The 15,316-nt window shown below is 47.8% G+C and overlaps 1 protein-coding gene across 2 annotated transcripts in view; it reads right to left on the minus strand.

The window, feature by feature from the left end:
• GAB1 (GRB2 associated binding protein 1) overlaps positions 1-13,449 on the minus strand; it is a 123,089-nt gene extending 109,640 nt beyond the window's left edge. For both annotated transcript variants that reach the window (XM_070474813.1, XM_070474812.1), the window contains exon 1: positions 13,366-13,449. In XM_070474813.1, coding sequence (XP_070330914.1) covers positions 13,366-13,437 — 72 coding nt within the window. In that variant the 5' untranslated portion in view covers positions 13,438-13,449. The remainder of the gene's footprint in view (positions 1-13,365) is intronic.
• Between the last annotated feature and the right edge of the window lie 1,867 nt (positions 13,450-15,316).

The following is a 15,316-nucleotide window of genomic DNA, read 5'->3' on the forward strand; positions in this document are numbered from 1 at the left end:
GTCAGGGGAGGCTCCAGGGGTAGCCTGGGAGTGGAGGCACAGAGGGTGGGGCCAGGAATTCCCGGCAGAGAGAAGCACACAGTGCAGGTCAAGGACAGAGTGACCGATCACGAGGCCAAGTGGGGACCTGGAGTTCAGGACAACTGAAGCGGAGAACGCGGAAGAGGAGGAAGTACCTGCAGGGGCCACATCTCAGAGAGCCCTGCCAGGCGAGAGAGAGGGGGTGTGGGCATTCCTCCCAGCAAAGGAACCCTGCAGGGCAGCCTCAAACTGGGACCGTCAGATCTGGGTTTCAGAAAGGCTGTGCTGGCTGCCCTGATGAAGACAGTTTGGATGGACACAGGATGAGCTTCCCAGGTGGCACTAGTGGTAAAGAACCCACCTGCCAATGCAGGAGATGTAAGAGACACAGATTTGATCCCTGGGCCGGGAAGATCCCCTGGAGGAGGAACTAGCAACCCACTCCAGTACTCTTGCCTGGAGAATTCCATGGGCAGAGGAGCCTGGAGGGTTACAGTCTGTGGGGTTGCAAAGAGTCAGACAGGACTTAGTGACTAAACAACAAATATCTATATGTCAATAGATATCACTATATTAGTATCTATGCATTGGGAGAGATGGGCTTCCTCAGTGGCTCAGTGGTAAAGAATATACCTGCAATGCAGGAGATGCAAAAGACATGGGTTTGAATCCTGGGTTGGGAAGGACCCCTGGAGGAGGGCATGGCAACCTCTCCAGTATTCTTTCCTGGAGAATTCCATGGATAGAGGAGCCTGGTGGGCTACAGACCCTGGGGTCGCGAAGAGTCAGACACAACTGAAGCAACTCAGGAAGGATGGAGCCAGGCAGTGGACTCGCTATTGCAAAAATCCCGCAGAAAGGCAAAAAGACAGCTTAGGCAACACACAGGTCAAGAAGTCAAGAGATCTTTGGAAGATAAAACAGACAGGATTTGGTCACTGGGTGTGGAGAAGGAGAGAACAAAGAAAACCATCTGGTTTAAGCCAGAGAGGAGAGGAGGGTTGCAGGGGAAGTGGCGTGACTGACTGTAGAGAGAGGGAACAGCAGGAGGACAAGAGGACAGATTTAGGGAGAGGATGGTGAGCACCGCTCTCCGTTGCCGTGGGGGTCAAAGCAGTGAGGGATCTACTAACCTGTCAGAGCAATGGATGAGTGAGAAATGGGCTGAAAGTGTATCTGAATCATCAGCATATAATCTAGGGGCATTTCACTGGACTTTAAGATCCACAGATGGACTTTATAAGGTTAGGAAACATGCAAGAAGACAATAAGGTTTGTGCATCAGTTTGGAAGAATTTTAGGGACACTTCTGTTCAGTTGTTAAGTCGTGTCTGACTCTTTGTGATCCCGTGGACTGCAGCACACCAGGCTTCCCTGTCCTTCACTGTCTCCTGGAGTTTGCTCAAACTCATGTCCATTGAGTCGATGATGCCATCCAACCAGCTCATCCTCTGTCATCCCCTTCTCCCGCCTTCAATCTTTCCCAGCATCAGGGTCTTTTCCAGTGAGTGGGCTCTTCACATCAGGTGGCCAAAATATCGGAACTTCAGCTTCAGCATCAATCCTTCCAATGAATATTCAGAATTGATTTCCTTTAAGATTGATCTTGCTGTCCAAGGGACTCTCAAGAGTCTTCTCCAGCACCACAATTCGAAAGCATCAATTCTTATGGAAACTATTATATATAAAATAGATAACTAATAAGAACCTACTGTATAGTATGGGCAACGATACTTAATATCTTGTAATAACCTATAATGGGAAATAATTTGAAAAGGAATATATATACACGTATATATATATTCAATATGTATAACTGAATCACTCTGCTGTATCCCTGAAAGTAACAAAACTGTAAATCAACTACACTTCATTAAAAAAAATACTGAACCACCACCATGTGGGCAAACATTAGGCAGGAAAAAAAAAAAAAAGAATTCTGTGAAAATGAAGAATATAGAGCTATCACCAAATTTTCAAAAAGGTTCATGAACTCCCAAAGGATGAAGAGCTACTAACAGCGTGACACGAGAGAAGAGACCAGCCAGGGCTGGCGGGCACTAGACCCCTTAGGAGCGCTAACACTTCCAGAAACCAGAGCCTGACATCAGGAGGGCACAGGGCAGAGCATACTTTGAGACTGACCATCTCCAACAGTGGAGTCAAGAGTGCCATGAAAAATAAGAATTAACAAGTTCAGGTCGGACTACCCTGGTGGCCCAGTGGTTGAGAATCCGTCTGCCAATTCAGGGGACCGTGAGTTCAATCCCTGGTCCAGGAAGACGCCACACGCCGAGGGGTAACTAAGCCCATGTGCCACAACCGCTGAGCCTGCAGACCGCAACTCCCGAAGGCCCAGAGCCGGCGCTCCGTAACGGAGAGCAGCCCCCGCTCACCACCACCGGAGAGAGCCCACGCGCGGCAACCAAGACCCAGAGCAGCCAGTAAGGAAGTGAGTAAGAATGAAACGTTCAGATCTAGTCCTGCTGGACTGGGCAACCACGGGGCCCCTTCGTGGGAATCGGTTAGATGAGACGGGAGGAAAAAGACCCGGGTTGTATTCCATGACAAGATAAGCAGCCGGTAAGGAAGAGGCAGCAGGCAAGTGGACACAACCCACTTATTAGTCTGGCTGGGAAAGGGAGGAACAGAAGGAGTCTCACCCTAGCCCTGTCTTTGAAAACCGAATCCACCTTTTACCGTCCTAGTGAAATCTCTCTCGAGCCCTTCATAAAACTTTCCTCGAGTCCTTGAACTCACCTCCTTTGGCTGAATTCTTCTAGAGCCTGGCACCACATACCACTGATCGTAGCATAATTTGTGTTACCCAGTGCCTTCTATGTCCCAGCAGCCTGTGGACTCCTGTAAGGTGGAGGCAGTGCCTGCCCTCTTGGGCCTCTCCTGAATTCCTCCCAAGGCCTTATTCTCAGCCAGCATTCCATCAAGGACTGCAGGGCCTGACCTCTGAAGTAAGAGATCTGGCCCTGCCAGAACAGCTGGTTAACTTGTATGACCTTGGACAAATCAATGAAGTCTCCCGGAGGCCAATTCCTGTAAAAAGAGGAGGCTGAACTCTCGGCTAGGGAAGGAGATAAGTGTAATTGGGAAAGATATGGTGATTGTTTTTGTAATGCAAATCATAGAAAATAAAACTGGATTAAAAACCGCTGGACACTCAAATAACATGTGATAGAAAAACAGGCTAGAAAAGATTGAGAAACACTGAGATGATTTATAATTTCAGGCTTAAAATTTGACAATCACTCAGTCATGCTATTCAAAAGACTGTGCCAGGTACCACACTGTACATTTCAGACGCAGAGAACAAATGCCATCTTTGTCCTCTGGAAACTAATATCCTATTACAAACACCAAAGAATGATAGATGAAGCCGTAATTTGCTTTGTAAATAGATCATGTGTACACATCTTCTACTGTGTATACTAAGGGTCATTATGAAAAAAAAAAACAGAAAAAAATATGCTAAAACTATAAATACACCAGGTATGCTTTTCCCATTCGGACTATTTCACTGCTTAAATGAAGAGAAGGAAGAAAGAATACTGTCCTATAGCATGAATTAAGTTTTGTGCACTTTTGTTCAGAGGTAAATGACCCAGATGCCCTGGGAAGATTACTCAAATGGCTTTGGTTTTATGTAACAGCATCACCAGCTTCCCAGGTGGCTGATGGTAAAGCATCTGCCTGCAATGTGGGAGACCCAGGCTCGATCCCTGGGTTGGGAAGATCCCCTAGATAAGGAAATGGCAACCCACTCCAGTACCCTTGCCTGGAGAATCCCCCGGACAGAGGAGCCTGGTAGGCTATAGTCCATGGGGTCGCAAAGAGTCGGACACAACTGAGTGACTTCACTTTGTCAATGCAGGAGATGCAGGAGCCCAGGGTTCAATCACTGGGTTGGGAAGATCCCTAGTGTAGGAAATGGCAATCCATTCATTTTCTTGTCTGGAAAGTCCCACGGACAGAGGAGCCTCATGGGCTACAGTCCATGGGGTCCCAAAAGATTCAGACACGACTGAGCACGCAAGCACAACAGCATCACCAGGAACAAATTAATTCTCAAATATTCCACATTCTTACTAGCTCAGTATTTCCTTTTACCTTTTCCCAACACTTCAACCATTTAAATCTGAAATTGTCAGGGAGAACTTATAAAATCCAATCCTCCCACACAACTTTGGGGTCAATTACAACCTTGCCAGTGTGTGTGTGTGTGTGTGTGAATTGCTCAGTCATTTTCAATCCTGGGCGACCCCATGGACTGTAGCCTGCCAGGCTCCTCTCTCCATAGAATTCTCCAGGCAAGAATACTGGAATGGGTTGCCATTCCCTTCTCCAGGGGATCTTCCTGATCCAGGGATCAGACCCGGGTCTCCTACACTGTTGGCTGATTCTTTACCGTCTCAGCCACCAGAGAAGTCTACTTAAAGCACTACTTCCCGAGCCCAAGAGGTGAGCCTTCTTCATCAAGTTCTAGGTAACACCAAAGGAATTCAAAACATTTGGGGTAGTATTTTACCAAGTGTCTCTCCTCTAAGAGACAAAGATTAAAGCACGGCTTTCCCCCAAATCAAGCGGTCATCCCCAATCAGAAGCACTTTCCTCTTGGCGGCGATGATTCTGGCTTGAGCACCGATGGGAATGTGTGCCCGGCTGGGGTGGGAAAGCGCAGCAAGTACTTAATTCTTGAACTAGGTAGTCATTTCAGCGAGGAGTCCGGCTAGTCAGAACGTAGCCTACATTTCCCAACAGTAGTAACTAAAAAGTGCATTTCAGGAGAGAAAAACAATCAACCTGCTGGCTGGAACACTGATTCCTAGTCTTGGCTACCACATAACAGAACATAAATAACTCTCCCCCATTTCAGAGAAAAGGTAAAAGAATATGTGGGTAAGGATTTTGACCTGAATACTTTGTGATGTTGGTGGTGAGGCTTCTACTACGGAGGAAAAGTGGAAACGAAGGGGTAGAGAGCAAGAGGGTTGGGATTCCTGGGGAAAAAGTGCTTTCTACCTCATGCCTACTTAAAAAAGTTAGCAGGTATAGTTCTATAGCAATGGGTAACTGATGTATTAATTACGATAAATACTGAATACAAAATACTACTTACAGAATATTAAATGCAATAAAAACAACAACAGAGTTCTCCATGCCCTGATGCTACTACCCAGCATTTTGTATTTCACAAAAGCAAGCCTCAACTAAAATTATATTTAACTGCTTATTTCACATAAGACAGCTAAATATCTCTAGGCAATAACGATAAATATTCAATTTAACCAAGCAACAAGAAAGTCAGTTACAAACCCTTATTATTAATTAACATTTCCCCCTCTCTTCCAACCAGAGGATGAAAAGGTAAAATGCAATTTTAATGTTTTCTTTCTCCATGTGTGATATTCTTAAAGAACTAAAACTTTTCCAAAAAAGTTAAACATTAGTCAAGACAAAGGAAAATAAATAAAAAGGGAAAAGAAAAACAATGAAGCAGGATAGTTAAAGCAAAGTTTAGTATTTTTCTTCCTTAAAAAAAAAATGACTAAAGAGTTTTACATTGAAGAGAAATGTTTGGACTGTCGGTATATTGTTTTTAATTCATGGAACAATGTAGCCATTTGTTTTTTTCCTTTTAGGACATTGTTTTGTTTTGAACACAGAGGGAATTACCTAGGCCAAGTATGAATTCAAAGAAAAAAGCTGGGAGAAAAAAAAACTACCACCAAACGAAAAACTCGTGGTAAATCTGGCATTCTTTCCAGTGTATAAAAATAAAACTCAGTTTGGAAATATGATAAAAATCTCCGAAACACAGAGAAAGAATAGTTAAAGAGTAGAAAGAAAAATGTAAGATCACTCACATTTCCCCTCCTAGAAGCTCTATTTCTTTGCAACTCACATCTTCACGTGCAGTTTGCATATAGTAGCTCTGCTAAAAACAACCACATGGAAAATTTTTGTACCAGATAACACTGCAGGACAAGGCTTGGCAGCTACAAGTTGTAATCAGAATGCTTCAAGGGCTAATGTAACCCAGATAACGACCAAGCATGCATTTCGGTGCAGAGTCTTAACTTTTTTTTTTTTAGTAGCAGGCTGTGGGAGGGTCAAAAGCTATTGGGTTCTACTTTATATGCATTCAGCAATGAGAACTTTTCAGTAAGGGAGCATTTTGCTTCCATGAATAAAAGAATTGCTTAAAATAGACAAGATTCTTTTCCAGCTAATGCATTCTTGTAGGAGGTGAGGTGCTCACACAGACAAGCCTAGAATGGGAAAAAGTTTTCCAGTTCCTAAAATGCCTTTCCCCAGTAATTCCACAGGCCTGCATCTCCATCTCCGATTCATTAGGGCTCCCCCAGCATTGGCAAATGAAGAGGCTACTTATTTAAGGACCGGGGAAATCCATGGTATAATGAGCCACTTTTCCCCAGCAGTAATCTAAAGAAGAAAAGAAGGCTGATTTTATTTGTGCCTGTGCCTAAGAGGGGGAGCAGAAGGAGACCTGGGTCTTGGTAAGTTTCCTGTACATTCGTGGACTGAGACAGAGTCCCTGAAGCCTTGTGACTTCAATCCAAGTTCAAGTGGCAGATTCAGATGGAGCTCTCACTTGGGGGAAGTGAGCCACCATATTAATGCAAGGAATGTGAAATGGGAGAAACCCTTCCATCCGCAGTCAGGAGGGGGTTTCATATGATCCAATGGGGTTATTCTCTTTTCCTCCAGCGCTGGCTGGCACTCACACAGCTGAGCTAAGATGGCTTCCAAAGTCCAAAATAAGATGCTAGCCCAAGGCAGCCCGGGCCCTCCCGGAGGAACCCTGAGGCAAATGAATCAAAGGCTCTTTTATTCTCCCTCCCACCAGAACATGCTCCCTCTCTGTTGTAAACGAAATGCTTGCCAGCATGAATTATTTAGTTCCAAACAGACATAAAGAAATCTTAAATAACCACGTCCCTTGGAATTTTAATAGGTTCAGGTGACGGACAAGTGGAGCTGTTTGGTTTGTTTCTCGCCTGGGATAGAAAATTCACTGGTGGTCAGGAGCCCAGCAGCAGCATGAGGTCATGGCAGAAACTGAACCTTCTCAAACTGCAAGTTACAGCTGACGTCCAAACTCCACGCACGAAACCGAGGTGCTCCATCCTTCTCGCTGGGATGTCTGAACTCCAAACCAAGTCCCTACTTTTCCTTTCAAACCAGGCTTCCCTTCTGATTTTGCTATTTCTGTCAGCAGCACCTGGATTCTTCCAAGAATAGAGCCTGAAATTCACTCCTGACGTCTTCCCTGACTGGCTCCACCTCCCTCCCCTCTAGTCTGAACTCTTAAGCAGTTATTGTCTGTATCAACCACTTGACAATTCAGCCTTATAAACACAGCTCCTGTAAAACGACTGAAAGGAAAGTGCATTTACAGCTTGCCTTCACAAAGGTTAGGAACTCCGTACGGGAAGGGATGGGGCCTTTCCCTCTGCTGGATGCCACACAAGGCAGATTTACAAAAGCTCCAGAGATACCTCTTTATTAATTCAATCAACAGACACTTGGTAAGCCTCCACTCTGAACAGACACAGCGCCCAGCACCTGCACTCGGCAGCCTTGGGCTCAGTAAGCCTTCACTCCATTAAGGGAAGGGCTAGAGGGTCCCCAGAGAATTCTGCTTCTGCAGGTCTAATATATTCACTAGACCATTTAAGATGAACAGGAAATTAAGATTTATTTCCCCCTCCAAAAGGAGGTCTATTGAGAAGCTCCGCATCTGCCCCTCCCTCCCAAGGAAACGTCTGAGAAGAGGAACATTAGATGTTAAGAGAATTTAGAGTGAATAGATGTGTTGCCCACTCCTTCCCCATTTTACAGATAAGGAAACTGAGATTCAGAAGTTCACATGAGCATCCAAAGGTCTTGTGAACAGTGGCAAAACCCTGGCGAATTCTGGGTCCTGACACCCAGTCAAGGGTTCCTTTTACCATAGCACAATTTACCCAAAACCTTTCAAAAATAAAGTAGTAATCCACCTGCTAAGATGGGCCATCTCATGTGTTAGTCTCTATAAGAAAATAAAGAGTGCTGGCACTTACTCTTAGACATTCTCACCCTGAAAATCATCAAGACTTTATCTACATACTTTTCATGTCCTCTCCAAAATATGGAAATTTACTTAGACTTAAAACCACTTTGTCATTTTATTTCTTTCATGTTCTTTATACAGACCTATTATGGCAAATCACACTGAAATAACCAGTTCTCCCATCAACCAGATTATCCAAGTATAATTCTTGCCACGTTGTTGTATCTGTTCAAAGATGATCAATTAAAAAAAATTAAAAACAGACTTCTAAAACTATCCTCCACATGGATACACCTTCCTCAGAGTAATTTTGAATCCCAAAAGACAACAATCAGATTTAAGGATTCGGCAACTCTTATCACCAATCCCAGGCACCACAAAGAATTAACTATCATTAACTTTCATAAGGCTTCCCTGATCGCTCAGCAGTCAAGAATCTGTCTGCCATGCAGGAGACTCAGGTTTGATCCCTGGGTCAGGAAGATCCCCTGGAAAAGGAAATGGCAACTCAGTCCAATATTCTTGTCTGGAGAATCCCATGGACAGAGGAGCCTGGCGGGCTACAGCCCATGGGGTCGCGAAGAGTCGGACAGGACTGAGAGACTAAACCACAGCAACTTTCATAAAGACTTAATGTAACTGCTAGTTGATGATCTTTGTTACGAGAAACAAAGTTCCCGCCTTACCGGAAAAGGTAAAAAGAAACCACTCAAAATCGGAATGTTCACTAATGTGAGGACTGCAGGAAAAAATTCCCTTCAAAAGAACCATGATGCTCCTTCAGTCACTGTAGGCAAAGACTTCAGAATCAGCTGACTGCTACTGGGGATTGCCAAAAAAGGACAGGAAGAGCTTCCAGACATCACGGTCCTCTCTGCGGTGGTGACAGTCCTGAGCAGGGACCTTAGCCCAGCTCCTGGGTTGTCCCAGAACAAGCAGATGCTGCTATTTTGCCTTCTTCATGCCTCTTTCTTCCACGTAAGATGGCAGGTGCCCACCCGGAGGAAGATGCTATTTCTGTTCCTAAGCCCCTTCCCAGAACCACATGTCCAGACAGCAACCATCCTACAAACTGACAGCTGAAGACCAGAGTCCAAGCTGGGTATAGATTACACACCCAAGAACCAGCTGAGGTCCTGCTCCCCAGCTGGCGGGCCCCTAGCAGGCCACCTCACCCTGGCCCAGATGCAGGTTCTTTTGCTGAGAGCACGCACCAGCCCAAGGTGGACAGCTGGGCTGTGGAGGAGCCCAATCTTGGTGTCCAGGCTTGAGGCGGGCCACAGGGAAGCTCCCCCTGCAGAGACAGGGGGATGGCCAGCTGGCTTGAAGCCGTCCTTTGTTTTCAAGACTTACCTTTTATCTCAGCAACAATTTCAACTGCTGATAAAAACTCATCATTAGTTCAAATGGTTGATTTGTCTTTAAACAGCTCTTTAAAAATCTGAGCGCCGCTGTTGAGTGTATACTATCAAGATTTTACTTGGTTTCTATAACCTTGGTGACATTGATCTGCATGTGATTCTACGCAGGTCCCTAGCAGAGGAAGAAAACAGCTGTTTAATAGCTAACACAGGACAAAAACAGCAACATAGCAGCAACAAAACTGACAGAAAGCAGGAAAATCTTCACTTCCAGTCTATATTTAAACAATATAGAGGGTGAAACACATACAAGAGGTTCTTACCCTTTTGCAAATAAATATAGAAAGAAAGAGAGAGGCAAAAAGGCTGGAGAGGGACTCCTGGATGGTGCAGTGGACAAGAATCCACCTATCAGTGTAGGAGACACGGGTTCAGTCCCTGATCCAGGAAGATCCCACATGCCACAGAGCGACTAAGCCCGCATACCATAACTATTGAGCCCGCGCTCTGGAGCCCAAGAGTCTCAACTACTGAGCTGATGTGCTTCAGCTCCTGAAGTCTCTGCCCCTACAGCCTGTGTTCTGCAATAAGAGAAGCCGCCACAGTAAGAAGCCCCCGCACCACAACTGGGGGGTTGCCCCAACACTGCAAGAAGAGAAAGCCCCTGACAAGGGCTGCAAAGACCCAGCACAGCCCCAAATAAACAAGCCAATACAATGATTTTAAAAATACGGCTGGAGAATCTGCTCACTAGGCTTTCTCTTACTATCTTTTATGCTACTTTCACACTCTTTAGGAAATTCAAGAAAAACTTCCATAGCAGATGAACATACTAATATGCAAAAACAATGCTGCTGACTAATTTTTTAAAAAAAGCAAACATAAAATGGAGTTGTAAGCAGAATGCATTGGGGCCATAACTTGAGATGACTCTGGAGCTAAGACTAAAGCAATATTTTGTCACTTAAAAGCCCTGATGGATTCTCTTAATCAATGCTTGAACTACTCTTATAAATACTGGAAAACAGTGAGACAGCTACCAAAGTCCTCTGAGCCAAGTGTTCCCCACCCAAAATCAATGCCCAAACTCTCTGAAGTCTCGTTTAGCGATTATAGTACCAGGCAGCCAAGATATCTTATCACAGAGAATTTGTTCATTCAAAACCATTATCAAGCAACATTTTGCCTATTGGGTGGTTAACAACGTTTCCTTTCATCCAGAAAATAAAGATTTTACATGAAAACCAAACCCAGCACAGGAGATGCATGTATATATATGTCTATATCTTTGAGGGGTAAAGGTGTATTAGCCAAAACTATCTATACTGAATATCAAGCCAAACAGCAATCATTGGGAAATGTCAAATCTGGGCAATCAGCTTGACAGTGCAAATATAAGACAAGCCTCAATTTAGCTTGTAAGACTCCAGTAACTCTCTTGGACCCCGCAATTTTGGCAGCCACCCTCCCCAGTCTTTCTGGGCTGTCTCCACGGACTGATGAGCGCAGAAAGAAAACCCTAGTGCCCTGCCTCTCTCAGCTGTTAGGCATATTCTGCCCTCAGTGGACAACAATTGAGCGAGCCCCCTGTTCCTCTGAAGTATCCTATGATTTCAGTCTACATGAGCTTGTCCCTGAAAACATCTATGAAATGGCCATAGGGCTCAGCTTGGGCACACAATTAGAAAGCCCGTGGAGTGGCTGGCTTCCTTTTCTTTTTTTAAAAATTTATTTATTTTAATTGGAGGCTAATTACTTTACAATATTGTGGTGGATTTGCCATACATTGACATGAATCTGGCTTCCTTTTCTACACACGCTTGTCTTGAGCTTCCTTTTCTATATATACTCGTCCTGAGTTTCTTCAGCACTGCACCTCTGATCCACAGTCCACTCTTCCTTGCCCGTTATATCCACAGACTCACAGAAAGGCATAAGCTGAAAAGTCCTATCCACATGACCCTGCCTGAGTGCCACTTAAACTTGATAAGAGGTGTTAACCTTTTAAAGCCCAGGCAGGCAGGCAGATCTGGGTTCAGATCCTGCTTCTGGCACACTCTGTTTCTGTAGACTCTGTTCTCATTTGTTAGACAGATAATGACTGCCTCATAAAACTGTTGTAATGATCAGATGAAATATCAAAATTCTTAAATTTAGAATTTCTATTTTCTTGGTCCCAGTTAAGACCTAATAGTTTGGGCTGAATTTTTGTAGTACATTATATTTCAAGCCCTACTGTTTTTTTTTTGTTGCTGTTGTTTTTTAATTTTATGGTCCCTAGTTCAGTGTATGGCACCTTTTGAGAGAGCCATAAACCAAACATGTGAAAGAAGGCATTAAATCCCTATTACCACTACCTATTCCAGCTAACTTAGTGTTCTTCAGTTTGCCCAAGATCAATCATTTCCTAAACTGTGCCTTCTCAAGACAAATACATCTATCAAACCACACCCTCTCCCCACATACATACAACACATACACATAGAACTCCCAGCTGAAAAAAACACTGCCTCTAGCCCCAACTTTTAGAATAAAGTTACCATATTTACCAGAATACTTGGGTGAACTGTGATAGATGGAGGGACAGGATTTGGAAGAATTTTTTTAAAAAATCTCTTTAGAACATCCTTAGGATTTGTGGCATCAAATCCTTAAAGGAGAACTACTTGCCTATAGCAAATCCTGGCAGCAAGTAAACCAGAAACTCACTGGTGAGTTGTGGGCGAAGTTAAATATTGCACTTCACTCCGTTCTATGCAAGCAAACAGTGACTAACAGGGTTACCTCGAGCTTTCACATTGGGTGTAGAAATCCTTCCACAAGAAATAGGGTCCATTATTAGGCTCCCCCGTTAGCAAATTTATATTTAAGGGGGCACACATTGTGCTTTTGAGACATACTTTTCTAGACAAATATTTGCTCCATAAGCCAGGGCAAAGGTGTCATTTCCTTCATTTCTTTCCTCTGCAGGGGGCAGCGACAGAAGAATCAATGGGGGAGAAGGGGATAAGATCCCTGACTCCCCAAAGAGGACACAGACTTCCGCTGAAGTAACGTTGGTTCTTTCAAGGAATATTTCCCCTAACGGCTAAAACGGTTTAACACATAATCAGCATCTTGTATCAATTACACAAATACCACGAAGCAACTCTGGTGGCCTGGGAAAGGACCAAAACACGCAGAACTCCTAACTGGCCTCGGCTGTCCCCTCCCACGGGGTTTGACAGCGTGTCCAAGGCGCCCGAACACCAGCCATCAGGCTCCCCCCAGCGCCCTCCTCTCGCAGCAAACTGCCAAGGCTCTCGGGCCAAACTCCAACGTCCCTCGATTCAAAACCGAAAAAGTGTGAACCCCGCTAAGCAAACGGCAGGGCGCGTAAGAACTTTTTTTTTTTTTTTTCTTTTCCGTGGAGCGGATTGGAGATGCTCGGCTCTAACGCCAACTTCCCAGGTCTCCCGTCCGCTTTCCGCAACCATCCCGTGGGGAAGGAGGGAGGGAGAGCGGACCAAAGAGAGGGCTGGTGAGTTTTAATACCTCCGTGGTTTTCCCAGTGCAGGAAACTGACTACACAGCAGCCCCTGAGAATTCGGTGCAGGTCTAAAGAAAGGAGAATGCTCTCCCCCTCGCCCCTGCTAAAAGGAACAATAAAAGCACGCAGCAGGCGCTCAGCTGGCCATACCAGGCCTTCCTAAGGGCCGATGGAGAAAGACATTTCTCCAGTCTGCAATCCGGAGAAAGAAAGATGCCTGGCCAAGCGGAGGCCCGGGCATGAGTGTCCAGCCTGGGTCCCCAGCCTGCCGGGGAAGGGGCCTACAGAGAAGGGATGGCGACTATAGAGGAGCAGTCAGCACGCCTGCCGCCCGGGGAGGGTAACGGCGGCCGAGCTCTACTTACATAACGCTTCAACTTTTTCTCCGGAGGGGACTTGCGGAGCCATCCCGAGCAGACCACTTCGCCGCCGCTCATGGTGCGCGCCTTTCGGGCTCCGGGCCCGGCGCGCTCCCGACACCTTCGACGCCGGACGGCCGTGCAGCGGCTGGGACCTTGCTCTCCCGCGGCGCACCCCAGGCGGACGGGGCGGACCGGCTCCGCGGCGCTCTGGCTCTTGGCGTTCGAGTTTCTTCCCCGCAGGCAGGTCCGCGGACGTGAGTAGAAGCGGGCAGAGCCGCCGAGGCCGACACCTCGGGGCAGGGGCCGCGGCCGGGCCGAAGATGCCCAGGCCTCCCTTCAGTGCGCCCGCCCGGCCGCCAGGCGCGCCGTCCCGCCGGCCGCCTCCTCTGCGCTCGGGCTCCACGGGACTCTGCCCCGGCGCGGAGCCCGAGCCTCGGCCCCCTGCGCTCCGCCCCCTCGGGACGGGACCTCCCAGAGCGCACTCCGAGACAGACACGACGCTGCACGCGCGCACACACACAGTCTCACACGCTCATACACACACAATGCCCCCGCGCAGTGCCCACTCCGACTGGCCGGCTCTAGGTTTCGCTGCGCTTGGCGCTATCCCCTCCTTCCTCCTTCTGGAGGGAGGGTGGGTCACTTCCCCGAGGCGCCCGGACCGCAGCGAGGAAAGGGAAAGCCGCGAGGGTCCCGTGGTCAGCGGGCGCAGGGCTGGTCCCGGGCCACGGAGGGAGCCGCCGGCTCGGCGTCGCTGGGCAGGGCGCAAGTCCCGCCGAAGGGTGGGTCCGCGCTGGCCGCCGCCGCGGGAGAAGGAAAGCAGAGGACGGCAGAAGAACGAGGCGCTGAGCTGCTCGGCTGTGGGGACCAAGCCCACCGTCCCGTTCCCTAGCGCTGCTCCTGCGCCGCCTCCCCCACCCCAGGGCGGGCGGCAGGTTCTGGGCGGCCCGGCCCCCGGCCCCGATCCCTCCCTCTCCCGGCCTCCCGGCTCCCTCTTCCTCTCTTTCCTCCTCCCCTTCCCACGTTCGGGCCGGCTCCGGTTTCTGCCCAGACTTTCTCTGAAACTCCGCCGGAGCGCTTCCAGCCAAAACAACAAGGGCCAGGGAGGAGGAGACGCGCGGAGGGAGGGAGCGAGGGAGGGAGGGCGCGGGAGTCACAGAGGCACCCTGGGATCTGTAGTTCGGGACGCTGGAGAGGGGTCCTCGGCCCCCCGGCGGCCGGGCATCCCGGAGCCCCCGGCGGGCTGGTCGCCGAGGAAGGCGGCGAGGCCTCGCCCAGGGTAACGCCGCGCCATCTCGGGTTCCCGGGCGACCGAGGCACATTGGAACGTTCAAGTCTGTGGATTGCCATCTTGGCTCAGCCGAGTGTCAGTTCGGAGTTTGTTCTGTGCGGGAGATCGGGAGTTGGGGGCGGGTACTTGACAGCGTGGAAAGCGAAACAGCCTGGAGGAGGACCGCGCGCCCTGGAGAGTCTGCGATCCCGGGGTTTCTGCCCGCAAGACTGAAGGGCAGACACCCGGAGGGCGAGGTCGCTGGGAGCGCGCCAAGGCGACCAGCCTGCAGGGGCGGTGGAAGGGGACCCTCCCGGGCTGGTGTGTGCTGGACCCCGGAGCAGCCTTGCCTGAGTGGTGGGAGCGCTTAGTGGACCCAAAGGATTCAGTTGGATCTATCTCTGGGGCATTTTGAAGTCTTACACTCCCTCCGTTTGTTGCCAGTTTCTTCCATTTGCCTTGGCTTTTATTTAAAATCAACCCTTGGGGTGTTGGACCAGAAAAGGGAAACTTACTGGATGTCCTAATTCTATTTGTTTTCTTGCGTGTGTTTTACAATGGCTATGATACCTGGTCCTGAGATTAACACGATCCTGTAAGAGAAATATCTTTTCCAATGTATTTATGAGAAACAAAGCCCCCAGACAGATGTTGGAACGTGATGTAAATAATCAGATAAAAGTG

Source organism: Odocoileus virginianus, chromosome 12, assembly GCF_023699985.2.
Source record: "Odocoileus virginianus isolate 20LAN1187 ecotype Illinois chromosome 12, Ovbor_1.2, whole genome shotgun sequence".
In the NCBI taxonomy this organism is placed as follows: Eukaryota; Metazoa; Chordata; class Mammalia; order Artiodactyla; family Cervidae; genus Odocoileus; species Odocoileus virginianus.